Here is a 17,888-nt window from a genome sequence, read left to right as displayed (position 1 = left end):
ATTTCGCTATCCATTCGTTCCCTTCCTCCCCAAGAATAAGATAACATAGCTTTCTTCCTGGATTCTTCGTTTTAGGGTTTAGGGTTTGAAAATATGAACATTTCTGGTTGTTGGGTTTCATCAATGAAATTGCCCTTCCTCGGGTGGCGATTCTCTAGGCCTTACCTCTCTCTGTTCTTCTTCTTCTTCGTCTCTCATTATGACCATTCAAAATTGTTCTTCTTCGGCTTCCATATCAACGTCGGATTCGAAGGAGAAGAAGAAGGAAGCAGCTTCACCTTGGTTAATTGTTGGCCTCGGCAATCCAGGCAAAAAGTACGCTGCCACCCGCCACAATGTTAGTTGGTTACTTTAAATTTAATAGCTTTCGATGCTGGGTGGCTCTGTGATGATAGGTTATCTGTCTGAGCTTTTTTATTTTCAGGTGGGTTTTGAGATGGTTGATACCATTGCTGAAGCTGAAGGGATATCTATGACCACTGTTTCCTTCAAAGCCTTATTTGGAAAAGGTTCGATTAGATTAGACAAAACCCTTTTACTAATATATCTGTCTAGTTAATTTGGGATGAAATTACTAAAAGGGGTGTCATGGTGCATAATATCCCCAAATATTGTTTTTTAACTAAACCCTTACCTAATGGGATAAGGCTGTTGTTGCCGTTGTTGATTCCCAAACTAGTTTCATGCCAAACCTGAATCCGTCGTTGTTCTAATTAATGTTTAGGCCACGTTATGGCTTTCACATAAATAATTAAATATTGCATACGGCCACTGTTCCACACAATTTCAGTAGAGGTTTCTGAATGTTGGTGATAAAAGCAAGAAGATAAAATTTAAGTATTTGCATGTTCCCATTTATGACAGAAGTTGGTTTCCAATTGCAGGTTTTATAGGTGATGTACCAGTTATACTTGCAAAACCACAGACTTTTATGAATTTAAGTGGCGAATCTGTAAGTCTGCTATCCGGATAATATTCAAATGTAAGCAATAGTATTTTGTTGTATCTATAATGACCCGTGGTTACTTTTAAAAATCTTCCACGTCTCCATGTCCTGTCATAACATATCTATGTTTCGTGTTGTATCTTCACCTCCCAAGAATCTACCATAATAAATATTTTATTTTGATTATGGTTGGCTGGTGTTTGAATCTATTTTGAAGGTTGGGACCATAGTTTCATATTACAAGATTCCAGTGAAGCAAGTACTTGTGGTATAATATCTATGCTATGACTACTTTGTTCTTTATATCTGTAAGTGACAAAAGAAAAATAGAAGGATGATCTGCTTGAGTATTCAATTAATAATTTTTTTTTTCAGATCGTTGACGACTTGGATTTGCCTTTTGCTAAATTGCGGCTTCTACCAAAGGGTGGACATGGAGGTCACAATGGGTAATTGTAATTTGCTTTGTTTGTGCTCTCTTTTTGCTATGAAACAACATATGTGTAGGCCTGGTTTGGCTCCTTATTTGAGTTTATAAATCAACATGTCTATTGGCGTGAATATCAAGGCCTAGTTTCTTCATATTTCTGAAATTTGAAATGCCATATTTGTCTTCCTTTAGTCGCATCCACAATGTGGGTCAGGGAAATACTCAACTTGAAGAATACTTTGTACACAATCATTTTCTTTTCTATCAACTGTCAAGGCAAAATATTATTGATGGTTGTGGGATTGTAGGTTTGCATGCCTTATCTTGGAAAGGAACTATTTATTTTCATCAGATGTGTCTAAATTTTCTGCTAGTTGTCTAATGATAATGTCCTCCCTTTCTCTTGGGGCAAAGGGTGTTTGAGTTGTGTGTTGTACAACCAAGACAATATGCATGGGAAGCATACAGAGAACTAGACTGACTATTATGTTATAGGGATAAATCAGCTTCCTTGTCTCTTCATCAAAACATTGATTTACAGGAACCTTTGAATTTGGCTTCTTCTGTGAACCCAGCCTTTATATTTTAACTTGCTCTGTGTGATTTTACACCATGCAAGGATAAGAAACTCATTTTCTCTATTTTTTGGAAGGCATATCAAATTCTTTAATTTTAATGTTTCTATTGTGATTTTTTTTTTTTAGGTGGGTGTGGGGGGTGTACATAAGTTTTGGAGGAGGGTGGAAGGTTGTTGTATTCCAAGGGCAAGGCATGCCAGAAACTCATTATTTTTACTATTGTAATATAAACTGGGTGATAGTGATATTGGGTGAGTTTGCTTAAACTTAAAAAAAAAACAACTTTAAAATAAGCGTTTTTTTAAGTAGAAACAATTTAGACAAACACACTAAGCAGAAGAGAAATGAAGTATTAATGTTTTCTTTTCCTTGCTATTTGGCAGAATGAAGAGTGTTATTAATCACTTCAAAGGGAATACTGGTTTTCCCCGTTTAAGAATTGGTACGTTCATATCATTTCCATTATTAAAATATCCATTCACATTACAATAATTTATAATACTATTTGTCATTTTATTGCTGATTAGGCATTGGGCGACCTCCTGGGAAAATGGACCCTGTAGCTTTTGTTCTTCACACCTTCACTAAACAGAAAGGCAAGAGGTATGTATCTCTTTTTTTTTTTAAAGGTGTAAACTGACAAACTGGCCCTCAGCACATGGAAGTTCTAAAAGTTGATAAAAATGTCTTTCAGTTGAATTTTACATTACGAGATGGATTAGAAGCTGTGCGCATTCTTTTGCTTGAGGGATTTGATAAAAGTGCAACATTTGTTAATAGTGCCAAAAAGATAGAGCAAACAGGTTGAGGAATTTCTGACTTAAAAATATCCTTTTGGCAAGTACAAACAAACAGGATCGTATAGCAAGGAGATACAGCTTAGAGTAAACTCGTTCAAATCTCTGTTTTTAATTTGATAGGGCTATGTTTGAGCAAGTATTCATCAATTCTTTCAGAAAGCAGTTTCAGCACAATGAATTCGAACCTGGTGCCTGAAATCTTCAGACGTTTACATATTGTGGTGTTTGATCAATTTTGAGCACTTTCAGCGCCTTGAATTACATTATATAATGTCGTGGAATTATTAGGCAATTGTAGTTGTAGGTACCTTTCATAATGATCACATAAGATCATTTTCTCTGTTCTTGGCTGCCTGTGAGTTGATAGCTCACACGAGACTCAACAACGGTTTTTAATTCTTTATCACTATGTAGAAGTTCATCACTGTGTATTCATACAAGAGTTGCTCTGGCTTGATGTCATGAATCTGCCCATCACATTTCCTTTCCCCATTCTTTGGTTCAGCTAGGCTTCTTGTACACTAAATAATAGTTTTTGGCGGTTTGTTCAACGAACGAGCTGTATTTCTTAACCAAAGTTGTTGTGTATAATATACCTACTTATCTTTCTACAGAATTTGCTATTTATTATTTGGTGAAATTTATGTTGGGCTCACGAAATAGGATCTGCTAAAAAAAATAGTATGGAATGGAACTCACATAACTTAGTATGCCCTATTTGAATTTTACTCAATAATATTGTATTACGCTATTGTTGTTAGAGTAAAAATATTGACAAAAGTATTAAAAAATAATAGCATATATTATAAATATTTTTCAATGTTTTATTTATTTAATAGTATATTTCATGAACCTGATGCATTTTGAATAATTAAGAATAAAAATATTAAAGAAAATAGTACTGAGAGATAATAATACTATATTATGAACTAAAGCCTCTTGAAAATATTTTTTCAATTATTACTTTTTTTCTAGCTTACAAAAAAATATATTGATGGATTAATAAATGCCAATATGAAATTACTTTATTCTAAAAATACATGTTAATTAAAATCTAAAAATAAATAATTTGTTAAGGAGAAGGGCCAATAGGCCTAACAACAACAGAGAATACTTGTGTTTCTATGAAAAAAACAACTCATCCCTCAGAGAGAAGAGTATAATTTTTAAAACAAATTTTCTAAGCATTGACTTTGATTATAAAATTAATAAACAAAATGTTTTGGAAAAAGTATTTTAAAGGTTTTTTTTATAAAAAAATGTATATATTTTAAAAAACAGTTTTAAAAATTTCAATATATTTATTTAAAAATTAGAATATGAATTTTTTAATTATTTCAAGAACCTACTTTCTAAATAAAGTTGTAAGCATAATTATCTTTTAAAAATCATAATATATAATCTAAATTCATACATGCAGGACGCATGGGCCATGTTGGATTGTTTCCGACAGATCTGAAGGGCCCAAAGCAAACTGTGATATGAAACCCGCCATCAACGGAAACACGAAAAGAAGCCCTTGTTCTTTCTGCACTCTTGAGTCCTTCCCAAGCTCGTTTCGTTGGAAATTGGAATTCATTCTCTCCCCGAGTCAGAGTCATGTATGGCGGTGGTAAGTGTTCTGTTCACTATGTCTATGTATGCCCTCTAATTTCTGATTATTTTCGTTTCTGTTGCAATTTTATTTAATTTGGCAGACGAAGTATCAGCAATAGTGATAGACCTGGGTTCCCACACTTGCAAAGCCGGTTACGCTGGCGAAGATGCTCCCAAGGCCGTCTTTCCCTCTGTAACTCTCTCTCATTCGCCTCTTTTTAACTGCATTTTATTCTTTGTATTGTAAGAGATATCTGGAACATACATTGTCACATACTTAGGTTGTTGGTGCAATTGATCAAATGGACATTGATGGAACTGCTGATATTAATGATGAGAACTCTGACAAAACCAAGGGAAAATGCAAACTTTATGTAGGATCTCAGTCACTAGGATACCGCAGAGACCATATGGAGGTAACACTTCCAAATATCTATCTGCTAGGTTAGGCTTTAAATTTTAATCTCATTTCAGTTATTTTAAAATTATTTGTTTTGATGTTGATCAGGTGCTGTCACCCTTGAAGAATGGAGTTGTTGTTGACTGGAATATTGTAGATAACATATGGGATCATGCTTTGAGGTTGGTTCTCATTACTGAATCTGGCTATAATAGGATCATCATTTTCTTTTCTTCTTCTTCTTGGTCATAAACGGGATCACCATTTTCTTGATATAGCATGTGCGGTTGTCAATTGTTAAGGTTCCTACTTCTTAGGAAGCTCATGATGGTTCTTTTTATATGCAGTGGTCCCAAAAATTAGTCAACTACTGTATAGAGAGTAAAAAGAGAATACTCATGTGGTCGAGATATCATGTTGTTTATGCAAACCTCTCTTTATGTTTACTAATTTGTGTTGTATGTATGATAGTGTTTTCCATTCTTGTGTCAAATATCATTCTCTTAGGAGTTTCTGCTAATTTATTTATCTGTCTATGCTTTATGCTACTATTCACTGTCATTGGTTTTCAGGGAATGCCTCCTAGTCGACCCTAAAGAACGTCCAATGCTACTTGCCGAACCATGCTCCAACACTCAAGAACAGAGAGAAAGGTATTCTGTCAACAATAACCCCCCCTCCTTCTCATTTAAGTTTTTGGGTTTTAGGCTTTTTGCTGTATACACTATTATATTATTTCATGTTTGTTTAGTAATAAAGTTTGGTTCAACTTTTAGATTTCATTTTCTTTTTCCTATGTATCAGGGCAGCAGAACTTATGTTTGAAAAATATAAAGTACCAGCGTTGTTTTTGGCGAAGAATGCTGTAAGTTGTATGATCTTTACTGCTGGGTCCATATCTTACTATCAAGTTGCAACAAAAGAATTAGTGATAAAAAAATGTATTTTATATTGATGCCATGAATTTGTGAACTAGTTAATGAAGGAGTATTTTGTGGCACCAGGTTCTCACATCTTTTGCATCAGGGCGTGCTACCTCATTAGTTGTTGATAGGTACGAGACTTTGAAGTTGTTGACAAACAGTTTGGTTCTGTGTTGATATTAATGTGCAATACAATTGCCAAATTGCGTACTTATGAATTTGGTTTGGTAGATATACTGCAATACATTTGTCTTCCTTTTCTTTCCAGCATGCAACTAAATAGTTGTTGTCACTTTACTTTTTAATATTTCATTTATTGATTTTAGTTGATATGCTACATTACAATACTACATTTTTGACGAGTAGTTTTGTTCATTATTTCAAAACTCAGTGGTGGTGGATCAACTACTGTTGTACCAGTACTGGATGGTTATGTTCTTCAAAAGGTATTGCTTGCTGTCCTGTCAAAGGGAAATAATATATTAGAGGACTTGGTCCATTTTTTAAGCATGCTTATTATATTTAGTTTTTTAAGACTCTAATTTTATTATTTTGCTTGCACTACTGTTCCAAAACATGCTTCTTCATTAAAAATTATCACTAGTGGGTTATGGTTTCAAGTAAGTCAATGATATATTTCTTAAAGATATTTAATATGACCTGTGATAAATTATCTGATCTTTCTTTGTAAAAAATATAACATAATTAAATTGTGAAATAAAGACTAAGTAGTAAATATAAAATTTGTGGAAAGCACTAATGTAAATTGGTGACTTTGAAACATTGGTATGCAAGTTCAATAGTTTCATTTCATCACTTCATGGATGACTCCATATCAATATATTAATATTTCGTTATCTGTCTGTGGTTGATGTTTTACATTCTGTTTCCTTGATATATAATTTAGAAGAATTTTTATTATATTGTACTTGTAGCCTTGTGTTTGTCGTTAAGGTTTATTCAAGTTTCCTGTGTCTGCTTATGTCTTTACTTATGTCTACAATAGGCTGTGATAGCTTCTCCTATTGGAGGAGAGTTTCTGACAGATTGCTTGATGAAAAGTTTGGAAGGCAAAGGTATCACAGTGAGTGACATACATTAGCTATTTTCTTCTTTTTTTTCAAGGGTCATCTTAGTAAAGTAGCTATATTTATATTTGCTTTATTTGTTTGTTATTGAAGATAAGACCTCGATGTTCATTCAAGAAAAAGGAAATACATCCTGGAAATCTTCAGGTATCTTATAATTTCATTGTAATTTGCAACTATTGTCAGTAGTACCTCCTTTTTTGCTAGTTGAGGGTGTGGGGGAGGTGGGTGCCAACATAGTTGGGATGTATCTCCTTTTTCACGACTGCTTCTATCCTTTTCGGGAAAAAAAAGAACAAAACAAAAAAAACTATTGTCAGTAGTATATCTTGTTTCTTCTTATTTTGCTCAATCCTTGGTGCTTTTTCCCTTGAGTTTTTGAAAAGTTTGGGATGTCGGGTGTCAACCTTGGAATGCTATGTTCCACTGTTCCTCTTGATCTTGAACTTTATTGATCAATTAGTTGTTCAAATTTGATAAGAAGGGCACTATTGGTTGCGGTACATTGCTGGGATGATAAATGTACATCCTGTTTGCTTACTTGCTTGCTTGCTCATATCTAATTCTAATTCTATGAAATCACAAATGTTATTCAGTTTCATGCTGTTACATTTAGCATGATTTAAAGAAATACTGCAGTCAAATGCACAAATGGAGAGTGATCTTTGTTACCTCTGTTTTTTCTGATTCCCACAGACTGTAGACCTTGATTTTCCACATACAACAGAAAGCTACAAACTCTACTCCCAGGTCTGTATTTTGCCCTAAATTTTCTTTTCATGTCATGTCTCCATTCCATGCTGACTATTTATTGTGACAGAGGGTGATTGCTAGTGACATCAAGGAATGTGTTTGCCGAACACCAGATTCTCCATATGATGGTTTGTGTCCCTGATGTAGTTTCATATAATGTTGAGTCTTGGTCTAGTTCATTATATTCTTTATGGGACATATACAGACAAATGCCTTACCTATGGTGGCACTTTTTTATTTTATTTTATGCATTGACATCTTGGATGGTAATATCTTGCTTGAAAATCACATGTTATTCCATTCTTCAATGATTGATATTAACATCGTAAAAAAAATTGATTGATATTAACTGTTGCTCTATTATCATATTATTTCATAATGAGTGAAAGTTTTTCTTTTTCTTTTAATTTATGGGAGCGGTGTATGAGTTTAATTAGATTATAATAATTTAGCTTTTATAACATATTAGGGTAATTATTATATAAATAGTACACTGATGTGATTGCTTGCAACTGTAGGGTTTAAACAGCTTACACAGTTCTATCAGAAGTTATACATACGTTGACTTGATTTGTCATGTTTCCTTTGACATTATTTGTGGCAGTTGCTCTCTACTCTATATTTCCATATAGATTAGCTCACTTGCTCATGATTTTTCAATGTTTTGATGTATTGAGGGCATTGTTTAAGGAAGCAAAAGTAGAAAATATTTTTTGAAAAAGAAGACATTTATTATATCATAAAAGTAATTTAATTTTTTAAGTAATTAGAAGCATTTATTAATGCATATAAACTTCTCTTTAACTAGTGCCCTTAGGGATCATGTTAATGGGACTCATATTTTATAACTCAATGATGCTTTTACTTTCCTGGTTACATTCAAGTTCATTATTATCAGATTCCATATATGACATGATATCCATTATTATTACTTTTCCATTGCAGAGAGAGTATATTCTAACATTCCTATGACTCCGTACGAGCTTCCTGATGGCCAGTAAGTCCATCTTTACTTGTATTGAAATACTGAGGATTTGTTGAATTATTTGAATGGTCTTCAAACCAATCTTCTTCCATTCTTGTCTTTGTTATGTTCTGTGTATCTACAAATATCTTTGTAGATTTGAGGCATCTTTTTTCTGGTTTACTTGCGATAATCATTTAACTTTGATGTCATGGATGTCACAGGATTATTGAAGTTGGATCTGACAGATTCAAGATTCCTGATATTCTTTTTAATCCATTATTGGTTCAGGTATTTGTATTTTGTTCAATAAGTGTGATTTTTTAATGGTGTTCTGTGCTTATACTGTTCAGTTCAGTCAAAATTCCAGTTTGCATCCTGTTCCTCACAAATTTAACTGCTTTAATGTAAATCACAGACAATCCCTGGTATGGAGAGTTTTGCAGAAATTGCTCCTTCAATTCGTGGTCTTCCAAAAATGGTATTTTTTTAATGTAAATTTAAATGCATTCTTTCTACATATTCTAGACTTCAAATTTTCTTCTATTGCTCATTATTTTGGATATGTGCAGATTATAGAGAGCATTAATAAGTGTGATGTGGACATTCGTAGGGAACTATTTAGTACCATACTGGTAACTTTGACAACCCCCCCCCCCCCCCTCCTCTCTGAGTTTAAAGGTAATTGAACATAATTGAAACTGAATCTGTTTATCTCACAGCTTACTGGTGGTACAGCTTCAATGCACCAATTGAAGGAACGCATTGAGAAAGACTTGCTAGAGGTGAAACTCACAGTTGCACATATTTTATTCGCTGAATGCCAATTTTCTGGATAGCATAAATTTATGGGTTGTTTTCCTTTTAAATATCCAATTTTTGTACTCTTCCAGTCCTCCTTTCTATTCTAATAAATTTCCCTTTCCCTACATGCCATCACTATCATATATAGGAAGACACAATCCACAGACAGAAGATTGTGGGAAACTTGAAAAGCTTAGTAGAGAATCAGTAATTGTAAAGTCTAGTTATTGCAAGGAGGGTTAAAACTAGGAGGAACACAACCTTTTGTGTTGTGTGGAAATTGGCACACATTTATAAGATACCCTCAGAGATCAGTATGAGATGATATGTTATTTACTTGTCAGATATGCTTGAATGAAGTTTTTGGGTTGTAGGCAATTGTGTTCATATATGAAAAAAATTGTTTGAGATGTGATTTCTGTTTGTAGGAGTCCCCTCAAGCTGCTAGAGTAAAAGTATTTGTCAGTGGAAATGCAACTGAAAGAAGGTTCAGGTGGGATGTTCATCTCTCTCTGTCTCTGTCTCTGGTCCATTGTCTGTGATCATATTATGATGAGTTGGTTCATGTTGCAACATCTGCTCTAGTTCTCCCTCCTTTCTTCATAACTCAAGTGATTTTTATTTTAGAAATGCAATGCAACTCAAGATGATGTAGTATGATTTTTAAGTGGTTGTTGTTTAATCATGGTGGTAACTCTATTTGCAGTGTTTGGATAGGGGGGAGTATACTGGCTTCTCTTGGCTCCTTCCAGCAGATGTGGTTCTCCAAGTCCGAGTAAGTGCTGATTGATTGCAAAAAAACTGTTATTCAAGTTCATTCACCTTCATGAAAACTAAACTAAAAATACTGAACTCAAGTGAATAATTTTTTAACACAAAGCTATTTCACTGTGCTATGGATAGGTATGAAGAGCAAGGTGCTTCTTATATCCAAAGGAAGTGCCCTTGAGTTTTCTAACGGATGTGAATACTTGTGTTTATTTTCTTACCATTATTGGGAACCCGGGAGTTTCAGGAAGTCCAATGTTGACCACTAAATTAGTGCCCTTGCCATCAATGACCTGTTTCGAAGTCATGCCATTCTCATCAGTGTTTTACTAGGCGGTTATAACTATTGTCTAGATTTGATATATTGACAGCTTCTTTATCTGCTGTCGAGGTTGATATAACTATACTGTCTGTAATTGGCACGAGCTCATTTTCTTATTCTGCATCACACTGCATGACTGCATCCCCTTCCCATATAGTGTAACGAAGTCTAAGTTAATTCCTGTTAAGTCTGGATAGTGAATAGCTAGCTATTGGCGTTGCTGCACCCTATTGTGCTTATTGATGCCAATAGTGTTAGTGTTCGAGGCATTAGTTGGTGACACTTTAACAAAGCTAAATGACGTTGTACCGTAGTTTGGTTGAGGCAAATGTATGCTACAAGGGCGACGGCTAACGTAGTCTCTCAATGTGGGAAACCTTTTTAAAAGCATTGGATTCTTTATTTTTTTAAACAAAGGGCTGATATTTTTTGGTGTTTTTATCTTTTTCTTTTTTTATTAAAATATTCAATATAATTTTTAATCATTTTTTTGGAAAGATAATTTTTAATTATTAAATAATATGTAATGTGATTGATCCTTTCACATTAAATTCTCCAACAATTATGTTATTTTTGTCATAACAATATCATATTATAGGCATCATAACATTTTTTACATGTCTATCTTATTATTCTTATCTATAACTATTAATAAAGACAATTATTCCATTTGGTGTACATATTTCTTATTTTTAAATTATTCTTTAATATATGTAATTATTTTTATTTTCTTCATGAACTTCTGAGATGTATCTATTGTCACTTTTCCTATAAAAAATTACCACTATTATTTTCTTTAATAATTTTTTCTTCTTTTTTATTTTTTTTAATATAAAAATAGAGGCACCAAGTGTCTCTTTTTCAACTAACCATTATATAAAGACGATATTTCTTTTATAATTTCATTTTTTATCTGTAGTAAATAAATAAAATATCAAGAGTTTATAGTATTTATATATTTTTTTAAATCATTATACCCTCAATGATTTTCAAAACTATCTACTAACTAAAACTATCCATTGCTAGAATATTATTCTCTTTGGTTTCTTATTTAACCTCAACCCTCTCTGTTCCTATTTCATTTTATATTTATTTTATAAAAATGTAGAGAGGCATACAGTACCTCTCTTTTCCCAGTATACTATAATTATCTTTTACTTTATTTTTACTACATTGCATATATAGATAAAAAAAATCATATATATTGAACATTTTGATGATAGAAAGGTTAAATTAAAAAGTTAGAAAGTTAAAAAGTTATTTAACTTAAGTTTATTTATCTTTATTCTTTTTATTCCATTAGCTAAACAACAAAGATTTGGTTAATATGATCTTTTTATTTTTCCAAATTCATAATTTTAGTCTTTTTTATTTTTTTAATTGAGACATTTTGTTTCTCACCTTTTAAAAAAATGTAATTTTAGTTTTTTTTTAATTTAGACATTATGTTCTCTATTTTTTAAAAATAAGTGATTTTAGTCAGCTTTGTCAATTTGAGACTAGACTATGTTTTTTTTTATTTTTTTTAATAAATTAAGTTGGTTAATAATTAAATAATTTTTAAAAAAATTTGTCATTTGGATAATAAATAGATGTAAATGTTTGCATAGTATCATAGATCAATGTTTAAAACTGATATTAAAATTATGAATTTTTAAAAAGTGTAGACAAAATATTTCAATTAAAAATGGAGACTAAAATTTACAAAGTAAAAATAAAATATCTTAATTAAAAAATAAAATATTTAAAATTGTGGATTTAAGAAAACTACATTCTTACCTTAAATAAAATATAAAATACAGGGGGAGTTCTTATTTGTTAAAATGTGTTGAAAATTATAAAATCAATTATGTGAAACCCATCGAATTTTATTATTTTTAATAAATTTTAATTAATAAAAAAAAGTGTGTTGGAAAGTGTGAAGATATTTCTCTAAAATATATTCAATTACAACTTTGAGATTTTTTAAGCCTATCAATTCAACTTTTATATATGTATATATAAAGAGAAAGGAAAAAGAAACTGAAAGACATAGGGATGAGATAACGAATTGTGGCGCTAAAGTTAATTGGTTGATTCAATGTAAAGGGAAAGAAATGGCCTCTTGTACGTGCTCGTCTTGGCTCATGTTCTTGGTCCCAAACTCAAACTGCTTCAAATTCAATGCTCTTGTTGCTTCCCAAACCCAATGGCATACCCACAGCAGAAACATTCCCCAATTTAAACGCCATTGGGTCGAAGCTTCTGATCAATCTCTAGCGTCTCCAGTTTGGTAATTTTCTTCTCTCTTCTCATTTGGAGGAGAATCAATTGTTATAGTATTATTATGTTCCAGAAAGATTCAGCGTGGCGTCGTACAACATACTGGGGGGAAGAAACGCTTCTCAACACTCGGATTTATACGTAAACGTTCCTTCTCGTTACATCAACTGGGCTCATCGCAAAAGGATTATTTCTGATGAACTCTTTGGATGGGACCCTGATATTATCTGCTTGCAAGTAAACGTTTCACCTTTCTTGCCTCTGTTCTCATTTCTTTGACACGGATATTTAATACATAATACGATCATGCTTTTAATTTAGCCCTTAAGTTTAAAATGTTCTATTTTGATTTTTTAAAGTGTATCTATCTGTTAGACTAAGTTTTTTTTTTTTTAGAGATGGACTAATTTGGTCTAACCGAGATGGATCAAAGAAAACCTTTTAAACTTAGGGCTCCAACGTAAAACCAAAAAATAAGATGAGAGAACAAAAGTGTATTTTGGCCTATTAATAATCTTTTTTAGACTTGAGCTCAAATACTAACTTGAAATATTTGAAATGGTATTGTCAGGAGGTGGACAAATATTTTGAACTCTCAGACATTATGGTTAAAGCGGGATATGCAGGATCTTATAAGGTGTATTTTCATTTCCTTTCTGAATTTCTGATTACTACTTTGGTTTTGAGTTTGATTGACTGATATCTTCTTGATCAGCTTTTGGTTCATTACAAATAAAATGAAATGAAATAAATATATTAGTTGGTTTGATCTGCACCATTAATCATGCTGATGTCTCTATACTACTGTGAAAGTTGTCACTATCCTGTGCATAGTAGTACTACATTACCATATATAGGTGTGTGACTATTGAGAACCTAATGAATTATGTAAATGGAGATGTAGAGACGCACTGGAGATAAAGCAGATGGTTGTGCAATGTTTTGGAAAGCTCATAAGTAATCTATTGATTGCCCAATTTGCTTGTTAGATTAAAATTGATGGATCTAATCCATCCACTTTAATTACATTTTCATTCTTTTTGTCTGTTTGTCAGGTTCCAGTTACTGGAAGGAGAGAGCATTCAATATAAGGACATTGGCTCAACTTTCAGTTTTTGAGGTATCGATTCTTTGATGTTGGCTCATTTCTTTTAATGATATTACAATGGTCGGTCCTTCCTTTTTAGTGTTTTGGTACTTTACTCATGTTCCTGGATTCTAATATTTCCAATTAACAAGAATTTTTTGGGCCTCTTGTGTGGTTGCATCAGAAACCCCATCAGACACAATTGAAAATAAGCAACATTGAATATTCCATTAGGGCATGACATACAAGGTTTTCATCCGACTATTGATGATTTATTATTTTGTAGCATGATTTTTAAAGAGTAGCGAAGTTTCAACTAAAGCAGAATCTCTTGTATACTTGATATGTTTGATTATCAGCATTATCGTGGGAATATTTTATTAAACATACAAGTCTTTACAAAAGTGGGTGCTATGGCACTGGGATACTGCCTGTTCCTAGCTCTTTGGCCACCACCCCTTGCTTTTATAATGTGTTATCTTATATTAGTTTGAACACAAGCAGCGGCTATCCTTTATTTTGCTTATCTTTTTTTATTGTGTCCTAGTGTTATTATTGTAAATATTGTCCTCTTATATATTCAAATGAAAATATATAATAATTGAAAATATTGTCCTATTATATATTCAATTAGTCTTCCTTTGCATTTCTAACTTCATCCTGTACAGGCAGATGTGTAAATCTGACTCAAGAAGACTGTTAGTTGGTAACATCCACGTACTTTACAACCCAAACAGGGGAGAAGTTAAATTAGGTCAAGTAAGTGTTATATTCCATCCCCCTCCCCCCACCCAAAAGAAAATGTTACGTTAACGGTCTTTCCTCTATTTTAGCTAACTATCTTTTGAAAATAAACATCTATGCAGGGTTTTCTTTATTAAATTCAAAAACATATCAAGAAGCCATGTTTAGTATGACATGTTTCTTTGATATAATTGAATATGATGTCAAACATTAATTGCTCACATACTGTTTGCATGTGGTGCTTTATGTCATCTTTCCATAATTCCTTCCTCTCTCTTATTTTCATTAATTTATGGTCAATTCTCTTCTCAGTTGACCAATTTTCATCTAGTAACTAGTAATAAACACTATCAGATCAGTTGAGATAACTACTAATGCCTCATTCATAAAGGGCTTTATGTTATCTAGGAAATACAATTGACTAGGTATTTCACCTTTTTTTCAACTGTCAAATCAGATTCGCTTTGCTTGAACTAGCTATTCTCTTGATAATTGAAATATTTAATATTTCAGATTCGTTTTCTCTTGTCAAGAGCACAGTACCTCTCAGAGAAATGGGGTAATACCCCTGTTGTGCTAGCTGGTGATTTTAATAGTACTCCTCAGGTGCCATACTCCAGAAAACAGATAGAAGCTTGTCATATACTTCGTGTTCTTCATTTTTTACATTGATTTCTATTTATTATCATTCATCTACAGAGTGGAATATATAAGTTCTTGTCATCATCTGAGGTGAATTACTTCAAAATCATTATATCACATTCACATTATCTTAGTTTTGCAATTTCATTCTATACTAGACATGATAATAGGATTGTTCATGCTATGAATATAAGGAAGCAGTTAATGTTGAAGATGCTCACTTGAAGCTGGCTGTGGTTTGTAATTGCAGCTTAATGTCTTGCTGTATTACAGAAAGGAATTATCTGGACAGAAACGCTGTCGTCCTGCTCAAGTTTTAGGCGAGAATAAACAAACAGTTGGTCCAATTGTCACACTATATGGGTACTTTTCCATTTCTTTTTTGGTGATTAGGAGCCAATTTGGATAATTTTTTCAACCAGCACTTATAGAAGAAAATAGAATGAATTGAGGTAAAATGAATCAAACTTCTTGCACGAGTCAAAATCAACTTGTGCATCTCAACTTTTTCATAAGCTTCCTCATCTAACTTTTCCATGAGTACCTAAGAGTTCAGCATTCTTGCCTTAGAAACGTCTAAACAATAGAGTTTTACAATTGAAAAGCTCCCATAATTTATAAGCTAATCTAACCTAGGCCGAATTATATATTATAAGCTATAATGTAGGTACGCATGTATAGTTTATATAGTAGAGAATTATTGTTTGATATCAGTCATCACAAACTTAAGCTGACAGGGTATATGTGTGTAATGACCTGTCTTTGATAACAATTTTGAGATGAGATAGTTTTGCATTTTCACCACTCTTTCTTTTCTGTGTGTTTGTATTCTACATTAGTGTTTAGAAAACTTTTTTCATCCTTTTCCATTTCTGTTCACTTCTATTTTTTCCTTAAGAATATCTTATTTCTACTCAAGTTTTCTAATGCCTTGTCCTGCTCTGTCTCTCTCTTAATTGATGTACTATAATTTGTATGTGAATGCCTTTTCATAAATATGGATTTAACACTGTTGCATATGAGACATGCATATTCATGGCAGATTTAGTGTGTTGTAAATTATAACATTTTATGACCTTTCTCTCTTGGGGGATTTTGATATTTTATGGCCTTCAATTGTGCCCTCACTTTTTCCTATTATTACTATGTATGATTTCCATATTTAATCCCCCTGGCCCATGCCAACAGAATAGTAAAATTGCAAAGCTTTTCAGGGCTCAAATTGTACACAGGGATTCAATGGTGAACTCTTGGCAACTTCCTATCACTCAAAGTTTCTTGGCACTGTAGATTACTTATGGTAATCAATGTCTTTCTAAGCTCTGCCAAATATATTGGTTGTTAAAAATATTATGGTTGTGGCCTTGTTGATTGCAATTACCAAACTTTAAGATCGACTTTACTTGATGCAGGTACTCAGATGGTATTGTACCTTCAAGAGTTCTTGATACTGTTTCAATAAGTGATCTCCTAAGGACAGGTGGCCTCCCATGCAAGGTATTCCTGCTTGGCTTTTGCTGCTTAATGTCCAGCTTAAGTTAAAGTTCTTTAAGCACATTCAATTGCCTAAGTGAAAAAGTATAAACTAGGAGGGGATTGTGGAGGTTTCTCGATTGTAATGGAGAAGTAACATTGTTAGTAAATGTATGGTTTAAGATTTTTGGGGTGCCCAGAGGTTGACCAATAATTTAGAGAATCACAGAAATTTATCTTCAACCCACCTACCTGCTGGCTGACCTGCATCCCACAAAACATAAGATCAGGTTTGATGGTTGAATCTTTAAGCTGTTGTTTGGAATCGGACAAATAAAATGATGATGTCTTGACTTTAGGATTGGATATGGATGGGCTTTTTGCCTTTTTCAACATTTATTGATGCTTTCACGTTGGTTATTCTTTATGAATTGGGATTTGGGACCCTCATCATTTTTCTGAATACATGTTTTCATTTAGAAGCATTACGATCGTTGGTTTTGTAGAGGTGCTTTTGAATTGAAATAGGAGTAATACATCTTAGCACTTCTCTAGGATCATTTTTCCCAACTACATTGTCTACAATGCACTTTTTCACCTTTGATTCAATTGTCTAAACGTAATTTTTCCCAATCTAACTAGTGTTTTCCTTGATCAATAGAAAGTGGGAAGCGACCATTTGGCCTTGGTTTCTGAATTTTCTTTCTCAGTTACCAACAATGAACCTAAAGACAAAGTGGCAGCAGCAGCAGCAGCATCACCTATAGTAGATATTGAAGAGCCTAACAATCAGCAGTCATAAGAAAACAGCTCAGCATTTGTGTTTGGAAACAGATTTTTGCTATCCTTGTTTACTTGTACTATAGTTTGAATTATATTTACTTAGCATTCACAAATTTTTCGAAAAAGGCTGTAATTTAGATAAAGGTTGAAGATCAAGTTGTTAGAATTTCTCAATGTACCATACTAAGTTATAAATTCGAAGTGCAAGGAAAAATCTTATTAGAAATTGAATTACTGCATTATTGGTTACAGTGAGTTCCTCCTGCATTATTGAAAACAAATGTATAGTTCAATTCAATTAATTTATATTTAATTTATTTTTGTATGAAATAAATAAATAAAACATATAAAATAATTTTGATTCGCAATCTTAAATTAAGTTCAATTTCAACTTGAAAAAAAAGTTCATATCAAACTTTAAAATGAGTCAATTTTTATGAGTTAAATCACGTATTAAGAGTTCATTTGTTAGAGTAAAAAGAAATGAAAATTTTGAATTAAGGTATAGTATAAAAATCTAAATCT

At 32.6% G+C, this 17,888-nt stretch overlaps 1 protein-coding gene and 2 pseudogenes across 4 annotated transcripts; all 3 read left to right on the top strand.

Moving 5' to 3' along the window:
- The first annotated feature begins 11 nt into the window (after nucleotides 1–11).
- On the top strand, nucleotides 12–3,464 carry LOC114421182 (annotated as a pseudogene). Its single transcript, XR_003668502.1, has 8 exons — nucleotides 12–337; nucleotides 425–509; nucleotides 885–952; nucleotides 1,164–1,214; nucleotides 1,322–1,395; nucleotides 2,338–2,396; nucleotides 2,482–2,557; nucleotides 2,649–3,464. The product of XR_003668502.1 is annotated as a peptidyl-tRNA hydrolase, chloroplastic-like (transcript).
- LOC114421181 (actin-related protein 4-like) lies at nucleotides 2,647–10,748 on the top strand. 2 transcript variants are annotated; one of them, XR_003668501.1, is made up of 21 exons: nucleotides 2,647–2,757; nucleotides 4,175–4,366; nucleotides 4,452–4,543; nucleotides 4,632–4,766; nucleotides 4,859–4,932; nucleotides 5,323–5,403; nucleotides 5,555–5,615; nucleotides 5,755–5,804; nucleotides 6,065–6,119; nucleotides 6,680–6,749; nucleotides 6,855–6,908; nucleotides 7,458–7,511; nucleotides 7,582–7,642; nucleotides 8,460–8,511; nucleotides 8,703–8,769; nucleotides 8,897–8,959; nucleotides 9,051–9,113; nucleotides 9,201–9,263; nucleotides 9,711–9,775; nucleotides 9,989–10,057; nucleotides 10,186–10,228. XR_003668501.1 is itself a non-coding variant. In XM_028387012.1 (21 exons), exons 2-21 carry the CDS (start codon nucleotides 4,354–4,356, stop codon nucleotides 10,229–10,231), a joined length of 1,296 nt encoding a protein of 431 aa, XP_028242813.1. In that variant the 5' UTR covers nucleotides 2,647–2,757; nucleotides 4,175–4,353; the 3' UTR covers nucleotides 10,232–10,748. The 2 variants fall into 2 exon arrangements, 1 of the variants encoding a protein (XP_028242813.1); XM_028387012.1 differs by having other exon boundaries at nucleotides 6,680–6,757; nucleotides 10,186–10,748.
- LOC114424734 lies at nucleotides 10,670–17,612 on the top strand (annotated as a pseudogene). The gene is made up of 12 exons (XR_003669065.1): nucleotides 10,670–10,702; nucleotides 12,692–12,871; nucleotides 13,206–13,271; nucleotides 13,539–13,591; nucleotides 13,690–13,754; nucleotides 14,394–14,480; nucleotides 14,979–15,071; nucleotides 15,165–15,197; nucleotides 15,358–15,470; nucleotides 16,322–16,407; nucleotides 16,520–16,604; nucleotides 17,242–17,612. The product of XR_003669065.1 is annotated as a carbon catabolite repressor protein 4 homolog 3-like (transcript).
- Nucleotides 17,613–17,888: the final 276 nt, after the last annotated feature.

This window comes from Glycine soja, chromosome 8, assembly GCF_004193775.1.
Source record: "Glycine soja cultivar W05 chromosome 8, ASM419377v2, whole genome shotgun sequence".
Lineage (NCBI taxonomy): Eukaryota > Viridiplantae > Streptophyta > Magnoliopsida > Fabales > Fabaceae > Glycine > Glycine soja.
This window is presented reverse-complemented; position numbering and strand designations above follow the sequence as displayed.

Bases quoted from the DNA above. Each gene is read 5' to 3' on its own strand.
- LOC114421181 (XM_028387012.1), top strand. The intron at 5,805-6,064 runs GTACGAGACTTT...TTCAAAACTCAG, and splicing joins ACCTCATTAGTTGTTGATAG to TGGTGGTGGATCAACTACTG. The intron at 9,264-9,710 runs GTGAAACTCACA...TTCTGTTTGTAG, and splicing joins TTGAGAAAGACTTGCTAGAG to GAGTCCCCTCAAGCTGCTAG.